The 23,654-nt window shown below is 57.9% G+C and overlaps 1 protein-coding gene across 1 annotated transcript in view; it reads left to right on the forward strand.

The window, feature by feature from the left end:
* Positions 1 to 23,654, forward strand: part of LOC123635016 (coiled-coil domain-containing protein 33-like) — a 66,705-nt gene that overhangs the window by 33,597 nt on the left and 9,454 nt on the right. Inside the window, exons 3-10 of the mRNA XM_045546796.1 lie at positions 3,456 to 3,589; positions 7,329 to 7,438; positions 9,007 to 9,123; positions 12,026 to 12,117; positions 13,260 to 13,380; positions 19,008 to 19,137; positions 19,712 to 19,845; positions 20,784 to 20,855. Coding sequence (XP_045402752.1) covers positions 3,456 to 3,589; positions 7,329 to 7,438; positions 9,007 to 9,123; positions 12,026 to 12,117; positions 13,260 to 13,380; positions 19,008 to 19,137; positions 19,712 to 19,845; positions 20,784 to 20,855 — 910 coding nt within the window. The remainder of the gene's footprint in view (positions 1 to 3,455; positions 3,590 to 7,328; positions 7,439 to 9,006; positions 9,124 to 12,025; positions 12,118 to 13,259; positions 13,381 to 19,007; positions 19,138 to 19,711; positions 19,846 to 20,783; positions 20,856 to 23,654) is intronic.

Here is a 23,654-nt window from a genome sequence, read left to right on the forward strand (position 1 = left end):
GGGCGGGTGGTGAGCATCTGCATAGCATAGCACTCACTCTGTGTGTGTGTGCTCTGGTGACAGGGTGGGGGTGGCCCTTGCTCTCTCCCCGGCAATGTCCTGTCCTGTGTTTTTCCGCTGCTCACCTCCGCTCACAGCTGCAGCCCTGGGGAATCAGACAACACATTTTCCCTTAGTCATGACCTTGCAGACGGAAAGCAAAGTCCTTCTTGTTCCCTCCCACTCACAGCTGCGCTTGGGCCTGGCCTCCCATCGCCCGCTGGGTGGACCCCCCTCCCATGCCTAGTTTAAGACTGGAGTTTGTCAAAGATGCACACACCCCTCTAGCAGCCTGGGGCTGGGCTGGGTTGGGGGTGGTTCACATGTTCCCCGAAGCTTGGGCCCAGGACTGTGGCACTGTGTCTGTGAACCAGTCCCCATCCTGGTGTGCCTGCCCCTGCTGTGGCTGGATTAGGTCTGAGCCACCCACGAGCTCGCCCTGGCCCTAACTGCCTGGAGCCAGCTATAGAGCCAGGGCAGGACTTTGGGGACAGGGAGGGAGGACAGACAGCCTGCGGAGAGGCCTGGGGACGCAGGCCTTGAGAGGTCCCCCAGGGCTCTGAGACTGCACTGGCAGGCCTGAGCTCCTCAGGGCCTGGGGGACCTAGGACAGCCACATGCCCAGCTGGGGGTGCAGAAAGGGGCTGAGAGCAGGGAGTGAGCTGACCCCCTTCTCCTATTCTGCAGGGAATCAGAGGTTCTTCTTGCTCTCCAGTTTCTAGAATAGTATGAAGGCCCAGAGGAGTCAGCTGTGCCAGGAAAAGCCATTATTACCCTGACAGCCTCCCTCCACCTGCTAAAAGCCTCCCCTTTCCCCCAGGGCCTCCCCCCTCCTAGTTGCTTCCTCTGTGCTCACCTAGCCTAGACCTCTTTTGGGGGGATGCGGGGGAGGGAAAGAGACAGCCTTGCTTAACCCTTTCTTTGCCGGAGAGAAGCCAGTGGCCCAGGCTCCCTTGCCTTGCCCCACGGCCCCTCCCCACCCTTTTGCCCCTGGAATTCCTCCCTGACTCCCAGGAGCTTTCCAGAGCAGGGGAGGGACCTGAGGCTGCAGAGGTCAGGAGGGTAGAATACAGGCTGGCAAGCGCAGGCCATGGGGTCCAGCCTGGATCCTGTCCCTTTGCTGCTGTGACCTCATGCCCTCAGTGTGTCTTCTCCCTGCACACGGAGCCACTTGAGGATCCCTGGGAAGCCCCCAGGGGCGAGCCTGTGCAGGAGCAGGTGCTGTGCGATGTTCGACGTTGTTCAGGGTGTAGAAGGACTGACGTGTTCCTCACACACCCTCAGTGCTCCCACCTTTCTGCTCCTGTCCTCTGTCCCCTGGATTGCAAGGCCCTGAGGAGGGTGGCAGGCATTGTCGTGCACTAACCCAGGCAGGGGGCAGATCCCCGGCCTGACGGCAGAGGGGGCTGCTGAGAGCTCTGAGGTCTCTGACTTTGGGAGACAGCTGCGGGAGGGAGAACCAGCCACAGAGTGGGATTGTGGGAGGAAGGGACAGGGTTGGGGGGTGGGCTGAGCACCTCTCCAGCCTGGCCGCCTCCCTCACGCCCCTGCACCCTGTGGGAGCACATTCCACGGGGCCTGCAGGGGCGGATGTGAGAGGGGCTCCGGCTCATCCCAGCTTCCCTTCTTCCCCTGCGAGCTGCCCCAGCTGCTGTGTATCACAAATGCGGGAATAACATGAACCGGGGCTTCCTGGGTGCCGGGCCCTTAACGCGCTTTCTCTCCAGCCCTTGTAACCACTCTCTGAGGGAGGCACGGTTGATATAGGGGAGGACCGAAGGCTCAGAGGGGAGACGATCCAGCTGGAATAAATGTGGGCTCAAACCCAGTTCTCAGTGACTCTTCCCAGGAGTCCACACCTTGGCCAGAGCAGCCAGAGACCCCCCCCCAGCAATAGTCCCAGAGTTGGGGGCATAAGGGGGAGAAACCAGGCCAGGGGCAAAGAGGCAGTTCAGAGGAGGCTGCCAAGGCTAAGGTCTTCAGTCCTGTGGGGTAATAAGAAGGAATTACATTTATAATTTAATAATTAAAAGTCACCATCATTATTAACACTTTATGGCCCTTAACAATGTGCCGGGCACTGCACGTGGGAATGCATTTCATTCCCACAACAGCCTGCAGTTGGGTGCATTATCCAGCCCATTTCATAGATGAGGAAGTAAGGCACAGGGAGGGTAAGCACCTTGCCCAGAGTCACACAGCTGGTAGGGGGTAGAGCAGGCACTTGGAACCCAAGTGTTCGGACTCTACGACAATCATTGCGTCACACTGCCTTTCCATCAAGGCAGAGTGGGAGTCCTCAGTTGGCCCCTGGAGCTTGGAGATGGGTGTCCCACAAGAAATGGTTATCACAAGAGCAGGGCTGTATGGGTGGGAGCAAGGAGCCAGGCCACAGTGTCACTCAAGTCTAAAGGATGGAAGGAGCAGCGAGGAGCAAGCTGGGCTGGAAGGTGTTGGTGTTGCTAGTGCCTGGGGCAGGTTGGACCCGAGCTTGTGGGCCTACTATTCTGCCCTAGACTCCATCTGGGGGCTTTGGGGTGGGCCAAGGGCTGGAGAAGATGTCACTTTCACCTCCCCCCTGGGGTACCATTTGTGCGCCAGGCCTGCCCTCCTGGGCTCCCCTTGCTACTGCAGGTGACGTAGCAGCACCGTCCACAGCCCTGACATAGCCACCTCTTCAGCGCACTCTCTCACTGAGCTGGCTCTGGATCTCAGGACACTTAGCCCAGATCCCTGTGGGGTGCACTGGGATGCAGAGGGCCCCAGCTCCCGCCTCCCCTTGGGCAGCCTGGCTGTGAACAGCTGGAGTGCTCCAGGGCCAGAAAGCCCTCGCCACTGCCCCCTGCCCCCAGCCCCAGGCCCTGCACAAGCTGGGCACCGCCAAAGGCCATAGCATGTGTGTGCTCCATCGAAAGGCTTCAGAGCTGGGGGAGGTGGGCCAGAAGCTTGGGGCAATGACGGTCAGGAGGAGAGGACAGCCAGGGGGCCACCCATGTGGCCACCCTGCCCAGAGGCCCCTCCCACAGAAGGGAGTGTCGAGGAGAGGTCTGCCGGGGAGTCCCTGCACACAGGAGCCTGCTAGGGAGCCCCCCTGCCAGCCCCCCAGGGGACAAGAAGTCAGACAGGCGAGGCATCCACTCCCACCCCCACCCCGCTCCGAGCCTCTGGTGCCTGCGTCTAAGTGAAGGCTTCGGCAGTGGCCAGCGAGACAGTGTGGTCACCCGGCAAGCAGGGCAGCCGAGGGGAGAGGCCTGGCGTCTCCTGGGCCTGGGATGACATGAGTGTCTACGCGTGGGAGAGAGCTCTCCATGTTCTGCCCTCCTCTTGCTCAGATTTATGGGCAGTGGGATCGGGGAGGGGGGCAGGCAGCCGGCAGGCCCCCTCCCTCTGACTCCCCCTGTCCTTCCCCTCCCCAGGAAAACCACATCGGAGGAAGCAAACAACCAGACCTCCAAGGCAGTCACATCTGTGACCTCGAAGCCCACCAGAGACCCCATCTGGGGGGACACCGTGAAAGTGGAGATCCAATCGGAGGACTCGGGGCGGGAAGGTGAGGCTGGGGGCGGGGGCCTGGGTGTGAGCACAGACCTACCTGCCGAGGACGAAGGCAGAAGCGCCACCCCCCCCCCCCCCGCCCCCAGCTCAGCTGGCAGCCACCTGAATGTCTCTGTGGGCTCCGTTAAAAGCACTTTTAAAAAATCCTAATACTGTCACGCCTCATCTCCCCGGTCCGCTCGAAAAATGAGTTGTTCCACATAAATGAATGTTCCAGACAATGTGAGCTTATCTTTTTTATGTCTGCTGTTATTATTTTCATGGTGGTTATTATCACCGTCTCCCACTGAAACGGCACATTACAGCTTCATGGCACGTCCCCACGCATCACTCATTGGAGTCCCCATCTCCCAGGAGGAACAACGCTGCCCCCATTGCCTAGGAGAGGACGTTGAGGTTCGCGGGATTTAAACAAGGGGCTCGCGCTCAAGCACTCAGCAGGCAGAGGACCCAGGCCTGGCACTGCATGTGCTCACTGTAGCTCCAGCGTTCCAGCTGCCTCAACTGGAATTTTTAAAAAAATGCTTTTAACGACGTCCCTAGAATGGATCCTTGTCGCTGCCTAGTCCTCACTGGGTCTCAGCCCAAGCCGCCAGGTCCCTGTGTACACACACGCCTGTGCACCCTGGGTTTCCACTCTCACAGGAGAGCTCAGGCGGCCACGCGGGAGCACTGGCTGGCGCCGGGACGGCTGTGGCACCAGCGTCAGGCACGGCCAGCACAGATCAGCGGTGCCCAGCGACGTCTCTGGTCTTACCTAGTCAGAAGCTCAGGCTCACTACTTGCCGGTGGTCTCTCCCGAGAGGACCGGCTGCCCTCCCCTTAAAATCTTGCCAGGGACCCAGACAGACTCCTTTGCCTCACAAAGAGCAAAAACCTGGCTGCTGGGGGCCAGGAGGGGAGAGAGGAAACCGAAGCAGCTTCCACAAAGCGGGTCTAACTGTGGGTCAAGCCGGAGAATGTTTTTTCTGCCCGTAAAGGGGTAGGTGGAGCTGTTGGGACAGTTTCAGAAGACGTGAAAGAGGAGGAAAAATTGCCCTGGGATTTCATGCAGAGGCACGTGTGTGCTGGTGTGTGCCTGTCTTTGTGAATGCCTGCATGCCGGTTGTGTGTATGTATGTGTATGTGTGTGTGGTGTGTGTGTGTGTGGTGAGTACATGCTGTGTCTTTACCTGTAGGCATGCATGCTTGTGTGTGTGTGTGTCTGTGTGTGCACGGATGTATCTGGGTGGTCGTGTGCACCTTGCAGTGCATAAGTACGTGTAGACTGTGTGTGTGTGTGTGTGTGTGCGCGCGCGTGTGTCATGCATGCATTTAGGTGGCCGGGGGGAAGTTAGGGGCTGGGGTAAGTGGACCTGAGCTAGGATCCTGCCGTGGGCTCTACACACCTAGGGTGACAGAGGGAACAGTAGTATGTCAGGGTTGTTAGCCCTTGGGCCCATCTGTGCAGCAGAGAGGGGGCAGGGCTAGCTGCAGGGGGATAGGAGGGTGGGAGGCTGCATGGGCAGGCAGGGAACATTGGCAGGCCCTCTCTGCAGATTGAAGTGGCTGGATGCTTGTTGGAACCCGGTTGGAACCGGTTGCTGTGGTGATGTCTGCCGTGGGGGTGGGGAAGATGGGGGCCAGGCCAAGAGGTGGGGGAGGGTGGGAGGTAGCTCAAGGATGTGTTAATGAAAAGCAAAGGGGAGTTTCAGACCCTGCGTCAGGGCCAAAAGCAGGCAGGCGACAGAAAAGGCTTGTTGGCCGCACAAAGAAAGCGGTAGGAGGCCGGAAGGGCACAATGCCCAAAGAGGAAGCTGATGAAGCGTGTTTGTGGCATGGAGACAGGAGCAGGGAGGGTGGCTGTCCATTCCCCCAATTTCAGCGCATCGCTGGCTGCCCGCACAAAGCTCCAGGAATAGGGGTGGGGGTGGGGGGGACGCAGGCCACTCACCTCTCACTCGACCTCAGCAAATCCCAACCAGACCTGGGGACCTAGGGTCCATGGGGAGAGGGCCTGAGGGGCTGCAGCCTGCACAGCCTCTCTGGAGCTTTGGCTGGGAGCGCTGGAATCCCCCAGCTGAGTTTCCTCAGTCTCAGAGTGGGGCATGTGTACGGAGAGCCGCAGATGGTTAACAAGGAAGAAAATAGTGACAGCCACAAGGAGCATTTGCACGGACCTTTATAGCATGAAAAACACACTTCCCTCCCTACGGCAATCCAAGGGAGGGACAAGGTATTTCGTTTTTAGAGTATTACCATTTTGCAGAGTGGGAACATGAGGCTCAGAGAGGTTAAGTGACTCGATAAAGGTCCCAGAGCAAGTTAGTGTCTTGGTACTAGAACCCGGGCCTGCCAACTTCAAACCCTTGCCTCGGTCTACTTTCTTCAAGCCAGCCTCAACACCGTGGGTGCCCTTGCCTCCTCTTTCCTTTGAGCAGGGATCCCCTGTGGCTAGCTCTTGGGAGGCTTTGGCAAGTTTCCCTCTCCGAGTGTTCAGGTTAGCTGTGGGGAAAGGGAGAAAGGAAGAAGAGTTAGAAAATCCCTCGGCTTCCTCCTTCACCCCCACATCCAAATGGCCCCTCCAGCTCCCAGTGACCCAGCTGCTGAGCTCATCACTGGGCCTCCAGCCTGCGGAGCCTTCTGGGCCAGCAGCTGTCCGTGGTGCTGAAACATCCTCCTCTCAAGCAGAGAGGCAGGGGGCTCCCCAGGGGGTTCCCTCGGGCACCCTCTCCACCCCATCCCCCTATTCTTCCCTAGTTTTTGGTTTTATCTCCTTTCCTCCTCCCTCTCTCTCATTCCTCCCCTACCTTTCTCTTCCCTTCCCCCTTCCCCATACCTCTTCTTCCTCCTCAAATCATAGATTTCCAGAATGGAAAGATGCCGCAAGTGTCACCAAATCCAGCCCCTCCCTTCATCCCTTTCCTAGCTTTGTGATGTTGATCAAGTCACACAACCACCCTTAGCCCCATCGTTCATCCTTTAAAAACAGATAGTGACAGCCTACTTGAGGGTGGTGGCAGGGATTTGCTGGAGTAGCGGCTGCGGAGTGCCTGTCCCCATGCCTGGCACGCAGTGAGAACTCACTAAGCAGGACCACCACGGTTATTTCCAGGACACTGGTGTTCTTCTTAAAGTTCATCCCAAAGTTCATGCCATCTTTGGCACGGTGGTCTCTTTGGAGGGCACTTACTAAGTGGTGCATTATTCTTAGCGTTTAATTTCCCTTCACCTGTAGTAGACTTTTGTTGATAGTTGCACTAAGGAATTTCTTGAGTAGGTCACTTTTTGTTACTGACACTCGGTTTCCCCACCTGCAACATGTGGAAGATAATCCCCACCCCATCCCTTCCTGCTTGTGGAGCTGCTGAGAGTGTTTGTGACCAAGGGAAGGGGCGCTATGCCTGCTTGCCTGTGTATCCCTGTGTGTGTGCACGTGTGTGTCTATTGCCATGGGGGGCTGGGCTCAGTTCTGTGTGTGTCTATCTCTGGGCTGGGAGTTTCTCAACCACAAGAGAGAATTGCATTTTGGGGTTCTAACAGCACCTGGCATGGAGCCTTGCCCAGTGCAGGGGCTCAGACAGTGCTCGTGGGGCTGTGGTGCCTGTGTGACCCACACGTGTGTTGATTCCTCAGTGTGGCCCTGCACCCTGCTCTCGGCAATGTCTCTCACCTCCCACTGTCTCGCCTCCCTGGGAGGGAAGGTGGGAAGCTAAGCCCCGTCCTGACCCTGTGCTCATGTTTTCTCTTTCCAGATGTGATCATCAAGGTGATAGACAACAGAAAGAAGGAGGAGTTGCTGTCCTACAAAATCCCCATCAAGTACCTGCGTGTTTTCCACCCTTACCACTTTGAGCTGGTGTCGGTGAGTCAGAGGACTAGGGCAGGTCAGGGAGAGCTGGTGGGAACCTCCTTGGTGCCCCCAGCTGTTCCTCAGAAGCAGCCCTGGGCATCCCATGTCCACCCATAGCATGACAAATCCAGGACCATGTGGGGCTTGGGAAGGATTTCTCCTGACCCACAGATAGGAATTCTCCAAATTCATCTCTGTAAAACAGCCCAGTTAGCATGGAACAACTATACCACATTAAACGAATACACCCATTAAATATATATTCTGATTTCATAAATGTTAAAGGAGGGGTAGATCTAAGAAACAATATATCAAAGCATATATTGAAACAATAAATCAAAGAAACAATATTGACAGAGTACCTAATGCTTCTGGGCCCTGTGCTAGACACGTCACACGCCATCTCCAAACCTCAAGGCAAATACATTCTGCAGACATGAGACTGGGGCTCGGGGAAAGGACTCCTCCCCTCGCGGGTGGCAGAGGGTGGGTGAGCGGCAGGGTGGAGGGTGAGCCCAGGTCATGATGTCTTCCAGCCGGTTCTGTCTGTGCTGCCTCCACATGCTGCCTTGGCCGGCAGGCCCAGGAGGGTTGGGAGATGTGGGGGATAAGGGATTCCCGGGAATGCACCCCCAAGTGGGCAACTGGGCACGAGCCTGGAGAGGAGAGCATTAGGCCCCTCAGTCCACGGCCTGGACCTCCCAAGCTGGGCCCTCTGCCTGCCCTCCCCCCTCGCGCTGAGCGTTAGAGAGCAGAATTCGCTTTCTCATTGCTCAGGTAATCAGGAAGTACCTACTACGTGCCAGGCACTGGGCCGGAAATGAGCAGAAGTGTCACTCCCCCACCCAGTGTGCACCCCCGACCCCTGCAGTGGTTGAGAGTACAGAACAGTGTGCAGCCAGCCAGTCTGGGCTCCCACCCCAGGCCAAATGCCCACTGGCCGGGTACCCCTGGGAAGCCTCTTAACCCCTGGCCTCCGTCCTCTGGTACCCCTGGCATGGCCATTTGGAGGATCCAGTGCAGTGATGGGCAAGGTGCCTGACACATAGTACGTGCTCGGTGCAGTTAGTTTCCCTCCCTCCCTCCTCCAGGCACTGGCACTGACCTTTTCTCCAAGCACCTATTCAACCATGGCCCCGGGGATGTTTGCCTTCCCTTAGGCCCCAAGGGAGACCCCAATCCCGGGGCTTCAGGATAAGGCACCAGGGCCAGGCAGGGACGTAAAGGCCCAGAGAGATGAGTGACTTGCCCTGGGAGACACAGCACTGTAATTCTGGGAGTATCACCCAGGTCCCCTGGCTCTCTGTCCACTGATGACCCAGGCCTTGTTATCACATCCTTGCCAGAAAGCAGCAGGCAGTGGTCCCTTTGAGGGCGATGAAATATTCAAATGGAGAAAGGAAGATTTATTCTATTGATCTCCTTGAAGGGCTCACAGGGACCGTGAGCTTTAATTACCAGCTCAGAGCCCCGGTGGAGCAATGCCAAGTGACTGTCTGCAGAGGGCTGGATTTATGGCCAGGGTCTGCCCCTTAGACACTCTCCTTCTCGTGTGTCGTCTTCCCCCACCCTGTCTCCAGCCCGCCCAGTCTGGGAAAGCTGACGAGGACACTGACAAGACCAAACTGTACGCCACGGTCGTTCGGAAATGTGGCTTCATCCCACGCTACATCGGCTGCAACCACACAGCTCTGGAGGTACCAGGGCGGGGCCACCTGGGGTGGCAGGTGGTGTGGGAAGGGGATAAGCTTTGAGCCGACCCTAGGCCCTGCCCTTGGCCCCCTCTGGCTGGCCTGAAGGTGTGGAACAGAGACGTCAAGAATGGAAAAAGTGGCCAGGCGCAGTGCCTCACGCCTGTAATCCTAGCACTCTGGGAGGTCAAGGCGAGTGGATCGCTTGAGGTCAGGAGTTCGAGACCAGCCTGAGCAAGAGCAAGACCCCGTCTCTACTAAAAATAGAAAGAAATTATCTGGCCAACTAAAAATATATATAGAAAAAATTAGCTGGGCATGGTGGCGCATGCCTGTAGTCCCAGCTACTCGGGAGGCTGAGGCAGAAGGATCGCCTGGGAGTTTGAGGTTGCTGTGAGCTAGGCTGACACCACGGCACTCACTCTAGCCCGGGCAACAGAGTGAGACTCTGTCTTAAAAAAAAAAAAAAAAAAAGAATGGAAAAAGCAACCAGGCTTCTCCAAAACAATCAAAGTAGTTTGGGAAGACAGGCCCTGGTTGGGCAGGAGAGGCGAGGATGAGGATGCCTGGCTTCTTCCCACTCTACCCCTCGAGCACCACCCCTGTGCTGCAGGGAGGACGGGGCCTCCCAATGCCTTGTGTCTCCCTGAATCTCAGGGAAGGGGAGAAGCCCTGTGCTCCCCACTGTGGCCAGTCCCTGGCTGTTTTCTGTTCTGCTCTCCCCTTTCTGGGGTAGAGATAGTGCTGAGGCCCCCAAGTAAAATGTTAGGGCCTCCCCAATTCTCCCTTTAGTGTTTCTAAAGAGCTTTGGCTGGTCTGCTGGTTAAGTGTCAGGAGTCCATTCGTCCATTCACCAGCTAGTCACAGAGCCGCTTCCATTAGCCAGGACAGGGCTGGGCCAGCTGGGGCCTGGTGCCATCCCCTGGCCCATCCCCTCCCACCTCCAGGCCATTCGGCAGCTTCAGGAGGAATCACTGATGCTCAAGGCTGACATGATGCAGGGACTGGCCCCTGTCCCATTCCCCCCAGCCTTGAAACTGCCCGTGGGTGACAGATTTGAATCCAGCTATGGCTTGGGTATGATGAAGGTGGGCGGCATGGAGCTCAAGCTCTGGGTTCCTCCCACAACCTGGCTGATCGGACCCCCACTGCCACCCCATAGCACCCTGAGCCTGGCAGGGCAAGAATTGTTCTTTGGCCCCATTTCACAGCTGGGGACACTGAGACCCAAGGAGGGTCTGGTATGGAGAACTCCTAACCCACACCTCTGCCCCACAACCTCCCCTGGATGCCAGCATGTGCCACCCCTGCAGGTGCCCTCTGTCCCCACCTCTCCCCTCTCTTCCACCACACCCTTTCCCGAAGACAGCCAGCAGCTCACACATACGCTGAACAAGAAAGAGTGGCAACATCTTGGCCTCGCTGTCCCCAGGCTGCACCCCGCATCCCCAAGACCCAGGCAGAACCCTGGGGCTGCAGGGGCTGCCCCCCCAGCCCTCTGACTTGCCTGGTAGAGTTTGGGCCTCCCTGGCCCCCGGCACCCTGCCCACCCCCTGCCCCAGCACAGATGCCCTCCCTGTCGGTGTGACAGGTATGGCCGGCCACCAGAGAGCACAGCAGGAGCAGAAACTGCTTCTGTTCCTCACCAGGCTGTCATGAGCAGGTGTGCTTGGGCAGCTGTCGCACCCACACCCGATCAGAGTCAGCAAGACAGGTGTAAATTAGCTCTCCCTTCTCCCACAGCCCCCCCCGCCTTGCACCTGCCCGAGTCCCTGGTCAGGGGGCAGGACGGTGCTCCCCTGAGGTCCCGTAGGCCCAGACCCCAGCCCCAGCCAGCATGGGAAATGCACCATTGGAGATTCAGCCCTTCGACTGTGGGGATTCAGCCCCCGGGGGCCCCAGCGAGAGCTGAAAGGCCCCCAAGACTACTGTAAGCACATACCAGCTCACGCGTGTGTGGAGTTAGTGGCGACCAGCTGAGATGGGCCCTGGCAGAGGGGCCTGAGGGGAGGGTGCTAAGGGAGAGGAGAAACCAGAGAAGGATCCAGAACAAGCCCACTCCTGGGCCCTCTCCTCCCCTTGAAGGTCAGAGCTGGAAGGACCAAGGAGATTATGGCCCAACCCTCAGCGTCCGAGTCGGAGCACTGAGGCCCAGAGTGAGCAGCACTGGCCGAGAGGGACTGGCTGGAGTGGACAGCCGAGCTGGGGTAGTCCGGGGGCTGTGCCTGGGCAGGGTCCCACAGCGCTGTCCAGAGTCCCTTCCCTTCCTGCTTCTCTTCCCATCAGCGCTGTGTAGTTGGGACCCATCCGTCCCCCAGGACCCACACTGAGGCCACTGCCTGTCTCCTCCCCTCCCGTCCCGGGGCTCCTCCTCTGCTGCTCCCCCATCTCCCTCGTTAATGGGACACTCATTCATCCTGCAACGTATATTGCTCTCTACTCTGCACTAGGCTCTTTTGCTAAAAGTCACTGGGACAATGACAGCAAATGAGACAGACATGGTCCCTTCCCATGTGGAGATTGGGTTCTAGTCAAATAGAAAATAAGCCAGAAGCGAATTAGAGGAGCCAAGGTTGAACCAAACCTCCTGCCCTCCTGCCTAGGTCCCGGCTCATCTCACCCCTCCTCCCCAAGGGACGCCAGTGTGAGAGACCCGTCACTGAGTCCCAGGACAGAAAGCCGGAGCCATCGCCTCCCCTAGGCAGAGAAGCCTGCCTGGAAGGCTGCCTGGAGGAGGGCAGCCTGCTCAGAGCAAGCACCAAGCAAGGCAGGGACAGGGAGGTGCAGGTGCAGACTGTGGAGGCAGCCGTGTGCCCCTCGGGAGGGGAGAAAGATGGCAGGCAGGTTGGCTGTGTCTCTGGGAGGGCCCAAGGCCACACAGGGGTCACCTGTCTCCTTTCGTCCCCAGGTCTTTCTCCGGGGAGTCAACGAGCCCCTCATCAACAACCCCAACCCCATGGTGGTGATTGCCCGGGTGGTTCCCAACTACAAGGAATTTAAGTGAGTGGGGTGCAGGTGGGCATGGGTAAGGGGGGGCTGTCACTGCCACCACAGGCTGGTTCCAGGAGCTCCCCACTGGGTGTGAGGGCCCGGAAGCTTCCCGCAGCAGACCAGCCTTTCTTTCCCCAGCGAGAGCTCAGGCCCCTGCAAAGGGCAGCCCGGACCCCTCCTGAGAGCAGGCTGGGGCGGTGGGCGGATGAGCTCCAGTGTGTGGAGGAAGGGGGTCCCGTTCCCTGTGCGGTGCCAGCCCCTCAGCCTGCCTCTCGTCTCCCACCCACCCCTCCCGCTCTAGCTCAGGGCCACAGGCTCCAGCTGGTGATTGTCCCCAAAGGAGGCAGCCTAAGGGACCTCCTGGAACTTCATAACCTTCAGCCCTGCCTGGGAGTCCCCTCCCTCACCCTCCTGGAGGTGTGCCTGGCCCCGGCCCCAACACGTCCCCTCTTCCCCGGACTTCCTTTTGCGTGTGCTGGACTCGCAGTCCTCAGAAGGGGTTCCGGCTAGCTCGGCTGCGGGGCGTGTTCCCCAGTGAGCACGTGCTCTCCGGGACAGCACCATCTCCTGGGAGGCCCGGGCCTGCTTCCGGCCCTTCCACTGGCTCTCATGGCCCAGGAGGACCTGGACTCATCTGCCCCACCTGTTGAGTTTTCATGACCTATGAATCCCCCTTGCTTCTTGGAGGAATGAAAATGTCTGTGACTTCAGCACACGCACACACGCGCACACACACACACACCCATGCCCTGAATCCTGCCCCTGCAGGCTCTCCACACCCTCCAAGCCTAACCCAGGATTCCCACCATAGGTTGAGTCATTCTGACTGGATCTTCCAAAGCCAGGCTGGGAATGTAAGGCCCGTTTTAAAGATAGAGCAGCTGAAGCACTCAGAGGTGGCCAAGGCCACAGTTGGTCCCAGATAAGGGAACTGAGCGCTACAGCCCATCTCCTCACCAAGGGGAGCTTTCCCCAGTTGGGCCAGCAGCCAGAAGGACCAAGATCTACCATCTAGGTCAGGAGGTCCCGGCCTGAACTCGGCAGGCCACGGCACCCTTCTCTCCCATCGATCCAGAGTCGCATGGGGGCCCTGGGCTGCCCCGCGTGGGCCCAGAGCCGAGGGGGCCAAGCCTGTCTCTCTGCCTCCCCAGGGCCAGCCAGGTAAACAGGGACGTGGCCTCCGTGGGGCTGCCCATCACCCCCGTCTCCTTCCCCATCCCATCCGTGATGAACTTTGACGTGCCTCGGGTCAGCCAGAACGGGTGCCCTCAGGTATGGCTCCTCCTCCCCTCCCGCGCTGGCTCCCACGTCCCCTGACCGCCCCGTCCCCTGGCTCGCTCGCTGGGTCAGCTGCTCCCTGGCTACTGAGTGCGGCCGCGTAGCCAGCCGGGCTCTCGCTCTCGGTGCTACGGAGAAGCCGCCTCGGGGAGCGTGTGCTCTAGTGAAGGCAGGTGTCACCTCACAGACAGGTTACACAGCGACACGAGGTGATGTATAATCTAGTAAACCAGCAGGGACTCTCAGAGCCATGGAAATCAGAGAAGACACAAAACGACAAATATTCCACTTATACGGAGCACCCGGAATAGGCACATTCACCGGGACAGAAAGTGGAACGGCGGTTACCAGGGGCTGGGAAAGGGGGACACGGGGAATTACTTTTAATGGGAACAGAGTTTCTGTTTGGGCCATGAGAAAGTTCTGGAAATAGACAGTGGTGATGGCTGCACAACATTATGAAGGTACTTAACATCACTAATCTGTCTACACCTAAAATGGTTAAAATGGTAAATTTTGTGTTATGTATATTTTACCATAATAAAAAACTTTTTAGAAAAATGAGGAGAGGGAGGTGATTAGGGAGGGGCGTCTTGATTTTTGACAGAGGGAGGGTTGGTACAGGGCAGTTGAGAGCAGCAAGAGCACAGGTGAGGGGACACACCAGTCGTGATCCGTGTGGGGTGGACAGGAGGGCAGTCGTTTGAGCACGGGGTGGGGAGGTGTACAATCCATGGCTGGTCCAGGGGAATGGCCACATCGGCCTCTTCCCGCAGTCTGCACTTCTGTGCGAGCTTGCCCCACATAGTGTCCCAACATTCCTAGGGGCCTTTGAGGCTGGGGGTGGGGGGTTTCTGGAAGTCCCTCCTGTTGTCTGCCCACCAATGCTCATGTCTGGCATGGCAAAAATAGAACAAGACACCCCTTCAGAGCCTCTGCCCCCATTTCAAGGCAAAGACATCTGAAGAAGGCTCAGACACGGGCAAGAGTGATGGTGGTGGGGAGGGGTGGGAAAAAGGGAGACCCTGGGGACAGAGGCTTCAAACCCAAACCAATCCATCCTCTGATTTCCCCAGAGTCATCTCACACATGGCTCTGCATTTGCCCAGGAAATTATGAACCAATCAGCAGGCTGTCCCAAGGGGCAGGAGGCGCTGCCTGCTTTAATGAGTGGTCCCCCTCCCACCCCGGCCCTCTCTGGCTGCCTTAGCTGCCAGCTAGTGTGGGGGTGCCCCTGAACACAAAGACTTGCCTCCAATGCCTCCTGCAGGTGTGGCACTTGGAGTCGGAGGTCCAGCAATGGCAGGACACTTGTTGAAGGTCACCCAACACCACAGCCACTGCCAGGTTGAGAACTTGCGTCAGCTGACAGCAAGGTGCCCGGGTGTAGCAGTGAGAGAACAGGAGGAGGCTGCTGTCGTGGGGGGTGGCTGACGCAGGCAGACCCCTACCTGGAGGGGCGCCAACCAGCAGCCCTGGGGCTCAGACGCTCACACAGACCCCTGCCCTGCCCTGCCCTCTCTGAGCTCGTCCCCTCTCCAGCAGAGCGGTGGGGCTAGACTAGGCAATTTCTAGGGCCTGCCCTCTCTGACATCGTGGGGGGCTGTGACTTCCCCCCACTGTCACCAGGCAAAAGCGCTGTGGGCAAGGCATGGCGAACCCAGCAGACCTGGTTTGCCCCCAGCTCTGTGACTTACTAGCTGTGTGACCTTTGGCCAGCTGCTCAGTCTTTCTGCGCCTACCGACTCCTGCCCTGCGGGGCTGTTGGGAGAACTTAAAGGATAACCTGTGCAGAGCGTCCAAGCCGGGGTCTAGGTTAAAGCGGTTCTGTCCCTTCACAAGCTGCACCTCGAGAGTGCCAGATGTCCCTCTGAGGCCAGCCTCACCACTGCCCTTGTCCCACTTGGCTCCAAGTAACAGAAACCCCAACACGGGTGGGCTTAAACACTAAGGATATTTATTGTCACGCATCACAAGTCCCGACATAGGATGCTGCCCGAACCAGTCGATGCCGGCTCAGAAGAGTCCTCGGGGACTCAGGATTTTTCCAACACCAGGAACTGCCATCTTCAGCCGGCTAACAGCTCATGGGGGAAACGTCCCAGGCGCCCCATCCAAATAAGACCAAAGACCCAGGGAAGAACGAAGCCTTCCCTTCTCATGGGTGGATTTTATGAGGAACTAGAAAGCAGCCCACCCAGCCACTGGTTTCATTGGCCAGGATCACAGGCACTTCTCTGAGCCTGGCGCTGAGGAGGGCCATGGCTCTGCGTGGCTGTGGAGGACGGGCCACCTGGACCGTGGGGCCACCTGTCAGGAGGAGGCAGACGAGTGGCTGCAGGCTAGGAGGCCATCAGTGGAGCTGGTGATGATGGCAAAACCTGCGCTCTGAGTTAGGGGACAGGTGGGCCCAGACTGCTGCAACCAATATCAGGCGGCAGTGGGAGTTACTCCTGCCCCCACGCCCACTCCTTGGAAAGGGGCCCTGGCCCAACATGCTGCCCCTGCTGTCATGGCCTCCTACAGAGCTGGGTTGCTCCGAGGAGCTGAAACACAGCAGCAGTGAAAAAGCTCAGCCCCACAGCCAGCCAGCCTGTTCCCAAGGTTTCCCGAGGTCCTTTCTACCCTGCAGATCCTGCCCTGGTGCTGGCACACTCTCTGGCCTGGACCCTCCCATCATCCCCTGCCCAGGGCTGGGCCTCTCCCCAGACCCCTGGTCTGAGACTCAGCCGGGTCCACAAGGCCCTGTGCCCTCCAGCCTTCTGGTGACACAGGCATTCCCCAGCCCCACGGACGGCTCGCCACTCTCCATGGCCATGCCGCCCTCGCTCTCCTCCAGCCCTCGCCTTTGTGGGACCCTCAGCCTGGAGTGGCCTTCCCCCTCCTGGCCTGCTGCCCTCATCTCTCCCATCCTCCCTTCCCGGGTCAGAGCCGTGGCGCTCTCAGACATCCTGCCCCAACGGTCACAGCTGGCTCAGGCCTCTCATGGATCCCGCATGCGTGTGTGTCCTATCACCTTGCGTGGTGGCTCGCTCCTCGGGGAGTGGTCTGGTTCCAGTGCTGCCCCGCAGCACCCCGCAGGTGTCTGGCATGGAGAAGTCCCCCAGCCAACATTTGCTGAGTTCTGTCGAACTGAAGGTTCGCCTTACTACCAAAACATCCATTTGTCTCCTCCAACCACTTCAATGTGTAGACACAGAGCATTTTCCTGTTGGATGATGAGAAAACCTGGTCCCAGAGAGGGGAGGGAACTTGCCAAGGGTCACACAGCGAGGTTGAGGCAGACCCAAGCCCACAGCCGAGGAGTCCTAGCCCCCTGGGGGCCCCACCCCAGCCTCAGCTGCCCACAGCTGCCCTTCCCAGCATGGCAGCCTGGGCAGAGCGGGCAGCGGTAGGTGTGGATGTGGGTGGGCCCGGGAGCAGTGGGCGAATGAAGGCTGTAGAATGAAGGCTTTGTCCCCGGGGAAGGCAGGTCTGCCTCAGTGGCTGGGGGTTAATGGCTTTTCTGAAGATCACAGCTGAGGGTTAATCACATTCCTTAATTCCACAGCCTGCCGTGGCCTTTCCCATTAGCAGCTGCGGGCAGTGTCGGCCCCCTCACCCCCCACCCCCCAGCCCTGCACACACATCAGCCACCAGCACCTTCACCGGGGCCCTGGCATCAGACTCTGCAGGTCATTTAACCTTCAGTCCACTCCCCCCAACAAACACACACAAGAGAGGATGACCCTCCCTACCCAATTCTAGGTCTGACGGGATCTTGCCTGGAGAACTTAGCCTGGGGAACTGCTCAGGGAGGGCTGTCCCTTACTGAGCACTCACCACCTCTTGCTTTGTAGATTCCATTTAGACACGTTAATAGGTCCCAGAGAGGACAGTTAGCATCCATTAAGTAACCCTCCCAGGGTGGGAGCAAGGCACAGGGCAGCAGGGGACCAAGTCACACATCTTCCCTGAGTGCCCCAGTGCCTGGCAGATGGTCCAGGCCATTTGGACGCTTGAGCACCCAGGAGAAGGGGTGGCTCTGGGAGGCGCACGGTTTGAGGATCAATGCTGAACGATCACTCTCAAGTCCCACGGAAGCTGGAACCAGCTTCTCTGGCCTGACATCGTGGCCAGGTGGCTGTCCCTGAGCTCCCACCAGGAGTGTCTCAGGGACTCTCCCATGAGCCCAGCTCCTGTCCCGGTGTTCAGGGCCCCCTGGCCCTGCAGTGACTGCAACCTGTCTCCCCAGGCACGGGGGCAGACACAGCTGAGCCTTGGGGCTGGGGCTGGGAAAACCAGGCACATTCATGTGACAGACATCAGGGCCCTGCCACCACGGGTGGGAGCAGAGCCACACTGCTATTTCACGATCCTGCATCCATAACTCTTGGAGCCAGCGGTGTATGTGTGCTGACCTTTCCAAGCAGTGACTGATTCCCGCGGGGGAGCGGGTGGGGGGAGCGGCGGCCGCTGTTGCTGACAGCCCCTGACTGGGGGCAGAGGCGAGGTGGCCCCTCTCTGTGCTGGGACCCTGCAGGGCTGCCTGCTGGGAGTTACAGGCGACGCCCACCTTCCAGCTTTTGCAGATGCTGGGCCTCCCCCTGGAGTCTCTCTTCATGCCAGGCGTCCTCTGCGCATGCCATGCCTGGTGCCACCCCCACATTCCTGCTCTGCCCCCAGAAAACCTTCCTCCCTCCCTTCACCTACTCAGACCCTCCTCCAGAGCCTTCCTCTGGTTCTGCTTCCTCCAAAGCGGCTTTTCTGACCAGCCCCAGGAATGTCTCATAGAGGTCCCTTATTTGGGGGCTTTGGATAATGCTGCCTTATTTCATTGCTTAGATGGTACCCTGGTGAGTGCCTTCACTGCTGGCTTAGGGTGCTGTCAAGTCCCCAAGTGCCCGATGGCCCTCCCTGCTGACACCCGGAGGCTCCAGAGCCTGAAGACCTGTCCTAGCCTTCTGCGAGGGGCTGGGAGCCTGTGTGGGGCAGAGAGGGGGTGTAACGAGGGTGGAAGTCATGTCTAATCTGGCATCCGTGACAAGCCATGAGTATGAACATTGGTGCAACAGTTTAGGAAAACAGTCTACCAATAATGAATCAAGTGCCTTAAAATACACATGTCCTTTATCTCAGCGATTCTGGTTCAGGAAATTGTACTAAGGCAATAATTTGAGATACGGAGGTGTGTGGCAAAGAACATTCAATGCAGTGTTATTTCGGGGAAAAATGGGAAGGGAGAAACCAGGGCACTTGGACACGACAGAATGTCCTGAAGTCACTAAAGTCGTGCGCAACAGGAGTTTTTGTGACTCTGGATGGCTTAGGCTTTGATGGCGAATGAAAATGCAGGGTGTAGAATGACAATTATATACAAAATATGCGTGGAAAAAAACTGGAAAGAAGCACACAGTTTTATGAACTGTTGTCTTTAGTGTGAGAACACAGGAGTTTGTTTCTTCTTTCTACTTTCCTGTATTTTCCAAAATTTATTCATCAAAAATTGTGTGTTGCTTTGATAATTGGGACAAACATTTGAGACATAGATAGACACACACCACACACAACCAAATATCTGCACATGCTTTGATTTGGGAGGAGCTGTAGCCCCACCAGCTACTCTCACTCTCTCCCTCCAGCTGTCCAAGCCTGGGGGACCCCCAGAGCTGCCCCTGTGGAATCAGTCCTTCCTCTTCCAAGGCCGAGATGGAGCCACCAGCTTCTCAGAAGACACAGCCCTGGTGCTGGAGTACTACCCCTCCACTTCAAGTAAGTGCCCGCACGCGGCACCTCGCCAGGGCAGCCATGCCTCAGGAGCTTTGTGCGAAAGGGTGTCTGGACCATCCCGCCTCTGCCTCCCACCGGGATGGTTTAAGGGCTGCCAGGTGCCGAGGCAGCCTCCCAGCAAGGGCAGAGGAGAGCCTGGCTGCGTTCCTTGTCCAAGTGGCACCTGCGGGGCACAGGCAGGACACCCGGGCCTGTTCCCATCCTAGGTCCTGTTCCCATGCTACGTTTTCATTGCGCCCATCCGTGATGGGGAGGGCGGAGCCCTCAGAGCTCACAGGGATGGGTGGGGGAGACAGGATTTACTTCCACTCTATGGGATTGAAGCCCCCAAAGGGCAGAGATGAGGGTAACCCTATAAATACCCAGGGATGCAGAGTATGTTTAGAGTTGGCTTGGAGTTCACAAAGGCCTGAAGACGGGCGGAGGAGGGTGTGCAGGGGAAGGCCAGGAGGCAGAAGCAGGCGGGGAGGTGGGAGATGGGAGGGCTGGATGTGGGGTATGGGAGCCGGGGCTGGGGTGGGGGCTTTGGTGGACCCGGCTGCTCCTCCCCTCTCAGTGAAAGGCAGCCAGCCGTGGACCCTCACCGATCCCCTGGGCATCTCTGTGTTGCCGCTAAAGAGTCGTTTGTACCGGAAGATGCTGGCAGGGAAAGGCTTGGACGGGCTACGCGTGGCGCAGCTCCCCATCCTGGTGAGCCCCTGCCCTGCACCGGGCCCCACCTGGTCCCACCCCGCCCCACCCCGCTCCACCTGGCCTCACCTCCATGGGCAACTTGGCTTCTGCGAAAGCTCCCTCCAGGGCCCTCACTGTAGGTGCGGGAGCTTCCCCAGCACCAGAAAACATCTCGCCTCTGGTCTGTGATGAACGGAGCCAGAGACGTTGCCTCTGAGCAACGTGGGGGAGAAGCACAGGGAGGACCTGCGGGATAGTGCAGGAGCTCAGGCCTTCAGCCGGCCAGACCTGGGTTCGAATCCTGTCTTGCCCCCATCCTCCCCACGGAACATGGGTAAATTGCCATCTCGGAACTTCAGTGCAAACGGGAGCGACATGCCCAGGGTGCAATTTCTGTGTGTAACAAGGAGTTAAGAGCTCAGGCTCCTGAGCCAGACTATCCGGGCCCAATTCTGGTTCCTGCTCATGGTTACCCGCTTACGAGACCGTGGGGAATTAAAGTCTCAGTGCCACAGTGTCCTGGTCTGTAAAACAGGTGCACAGTCATCGTGCTTTTCCCATAGGGTTGCTGTGAGGTTTTGTGAGGGAATACATGTAAATGCTTAGAATAAGTTCTCGATAAGAATTAATACCATTATTATTATCATCTATTTCTATGCCACTTTTCTCCCTAAAATGCTTCTGGCCATCCTGACATATAGACCTCAACAAATGGGAGCTTCCCTCTACCAGGCGGTGAGCCCGCAGGTGCCACTCAGGTGCCCAGTGGAGTTGAGAAGCAGGGTGTGGAGGTGGTGATGGGGGCAGAGGCAGAAGGCCTGCTCCCCGCTCCCTCCCACCCTCCTGGGCGCAGCCCCTGGCAGGCACCTTCCTTCCGGGGGAATCTGGAACAGCGGGTGGAGCAGAGGCCAAAGCCGCCCTGGCCGGTGTGGTCTGAGTGCCCCTTCTCCTCTCAGGACACTAACCTGAAAACCATAAGCGGTGAGGCCCCCACAGTGGATCTCTCCTTCCACCTGATCTCCTCCGAGGTAAGGCTGTGGCTGGCTGGGGACCGGGGGGCGGTGCAAGGCTGGCAGACACATGCCAGTGCCTGTCACCCCTCAGTGAGACATGGCCTTGCTCAGGGCCGGGGGCCAGGGGCTTCTGGGCAGAGGGGACTGCTGCTTTGGATGGGCAAGTTTGAGGGTGATTTGAGGCTCCAGAAGACCAGAGAGAAAGCTGAAATTAGGAAGAGGAGAGCTGAGAGCAGAGGTCCACCCAGACCTGAGAGTCAACCTCTGACCCAACCCAAGCCAAGCCTGGCTCACTGGGATCAAGGTTCTGCAAGGGTGAACTAGGAGAGCAGTTTTTTATTACTGCATGACTAACTCAGAAGTTTAAAACAATAGCCAGCTATTAGCTGACACTTGTGTAGGCAGGTAGTCCAACACAGAGTGCCTGAAATCAAGATGTTGGCAGGGTCACATTCCCTTCTGGAGGTTTCCAAGCTTCTTCAGGTTGCCGGCACCATCAGTTCCCTGCAGTCAGGACTGACATCCCAGTGTCCTTGCTGGCTGCCTGCCAGACCACTCCCAGCCCCCGAAGGCCACCCACATCCCAGCACCACGGAGAGGAAAGTGGGAGAAGCCCAGCAGGTGCCTGCCAGGTGCCCTGGGGCCAAATGGCCAGGGGCCAAGTGGACGCAGCGCTCAGGTGCAGCTGGCTGGGGGAAGAGCGGCATCCGTCAGGCAGGTCCCAGCCCTGGGCATCTTTCCACTCTGACTACCCCGACTGTGGCAGACAGAATTCCAAAAACGGGCCCCCAAGATTCCACGCCCTAAATATTGGAACCTGCAGATACTACGTGCTCCCACTCCCAGGACTTGGTTGTGTTGCATGGCACCATTGACCTCACGATGGAGAGATGAGACGAACCTGGGAAACGCTGACGAAACGTAGGGGCTGATGTGGCCCAGCCCACTCCTGCCAGCTTCCCACGAGGGAAGACTGCCCACCAGCTCTGGGGCAGTACTTGGCCCTGTGACTTCACCCATGAGGAACATAGAGAGTCCTATGGTGTGGGGTGTGAGGGTACGTCTGGGCAGGTACCAGCCTGAACATGTCTTCACAAGGCCTCTGGTGAGGGCCCGAGACCTCCCATTAGCACCCCCTGCCATGGGCGTTCAGCACCGCCCTCTCTAGGGTCCCCTAATACCTGGGTGGGAGAGAGCTAGCTACTCCCTGGCAGCCCCCGCCCCCACCACCAAACCAGGAACAAGAAGATACTGAGAGGGGAGGGTACAGAAGAAACAAAAGACCCCAAGAAAGGGGCAGCAGGATCTTGGAGAAAAAGGTCACAAACTTCCAGGTTGGAGCCTAACACTCCAGGCCTCTTCCCAGGGTCAAGAGTCTGCCAGTGGCCACTGCCAGTCCCTCCTCACCTCCCCCGTCTACTGCCCCCTTCACTGGGGCACATGTGGCCCGGGGGTCAAAGGAGCGTCAGGTGCCCCTGGTCGGGACTGGTGGGCCAGGGCAGGCAACAGGCAGGTGGGCAGGACGCTTCCCGCACGGCCCAGGGGCTGGGCACAGGTCTCCAGTAATGAATTATTCACTGGAGCTGAGCTAAGTGCAGAATTAATCCCTTTCCTTCCAGCTGGCGGCCTCACTAAATTACCCCTCCAAGCCATGCGGGAAAATGCTGTGAATTCATTTAGCTGCTGAGTGTTTTGATCTGGGCCTCGTGATTTTAGCGGTCCCTTCCCCCAGTCCCCTCCCCCTGGAGGCGGGTAGAAAAAAAACCTTTTAGTAATGGATTTCTGAGAAGAAAGGAAAAGAAAGGGATCGAGATTGGGCGTGTACCAAGAAAACAGTACGAGCAGATTGTGCAGCCAAGAATTTATACACACAGACCGTGCACACGTACACGCTCCCGTGCAATCACACGCACGTGTCTGCACACGGACAGCCATACAGGCACGGATGTGTGCACACACCTGTGCAAGGGTGCACACACTCAGTGCATACGTGCATGCTCTCACACGCATGCAAACTGGCACGCAGAAGCCAAACCTCTTCGTAGCTTAACCGTTTTTTGGTGAAGCCATTGAGAATTGGCCAATAACTGATTCACTTCGATTCTTGACTCTTGAAGATCAATTTAGGGGCCTGAGTATGAAGTGCTAATGTGGGTGGACTCGACAGAAGGTTCTTGCCACCACGGGACCCACCCATTTATTCTTTTATTCCACATATATTTGATGAGGAACCACTACATGCCAGGTAGTACGCAAGGAAGGAGGTAGAACGTTGGCTCTGCTTGTGGATTGCAATGGGTGGGGCCAGCGGTCATGGATCCCTGAATTCATGTGCCCTGAATTCATCCTCATGGGGCTTGGACGTGGCTCTCTGCTGGCGTCTGAGCCCTTGTGGCACCCTTCCCCCTAAGGGGTGGCAGGACAGCGTTGAGAACTGAAGACCAGGTCAGAGGGCATGCAGCTAAGTCTGAAGGGGCCCGTCCCCTCCGTCCTGCACCTCCACCTTCACTGTGAAACCACGTTGTCCTCCAGGCAACCGCAAACGTGGGGAGCCCCCGCTGTGGAGCAGATACTGTCCTGAGTTTTAGGGGTATGACATAGAAGACCACAAAAATATAAGGCCCTCCTATCATAAAGCTTGCATGTCAGAGAGCAGGGAGTGTGGCCAACGAACAAATAATTCATAAGTGGGTATCAGCCAGTGACAAGTGGCCTGAGAACATGCAAACAAGGTGATGTGATGGGCAGTCCTTGGAGGAGCTGTTTGGCTTCCACGCAGCAGCCTGGGAAGGCCACGAGCTAAGCTGCCGTGAA

This window comes from Lemur catta, chromosome 1, assembly GCF_020740605.2.
Source record: "Lemur catta isolate mLemCat1 chromosome 1, mLemCat1.pri, whole genome shotgun sequence".
NCBI lineage: Eukaryota > Metazoa > Chordata > Mammalia > Primates > Lemuridae > Lemur > Lemur catta.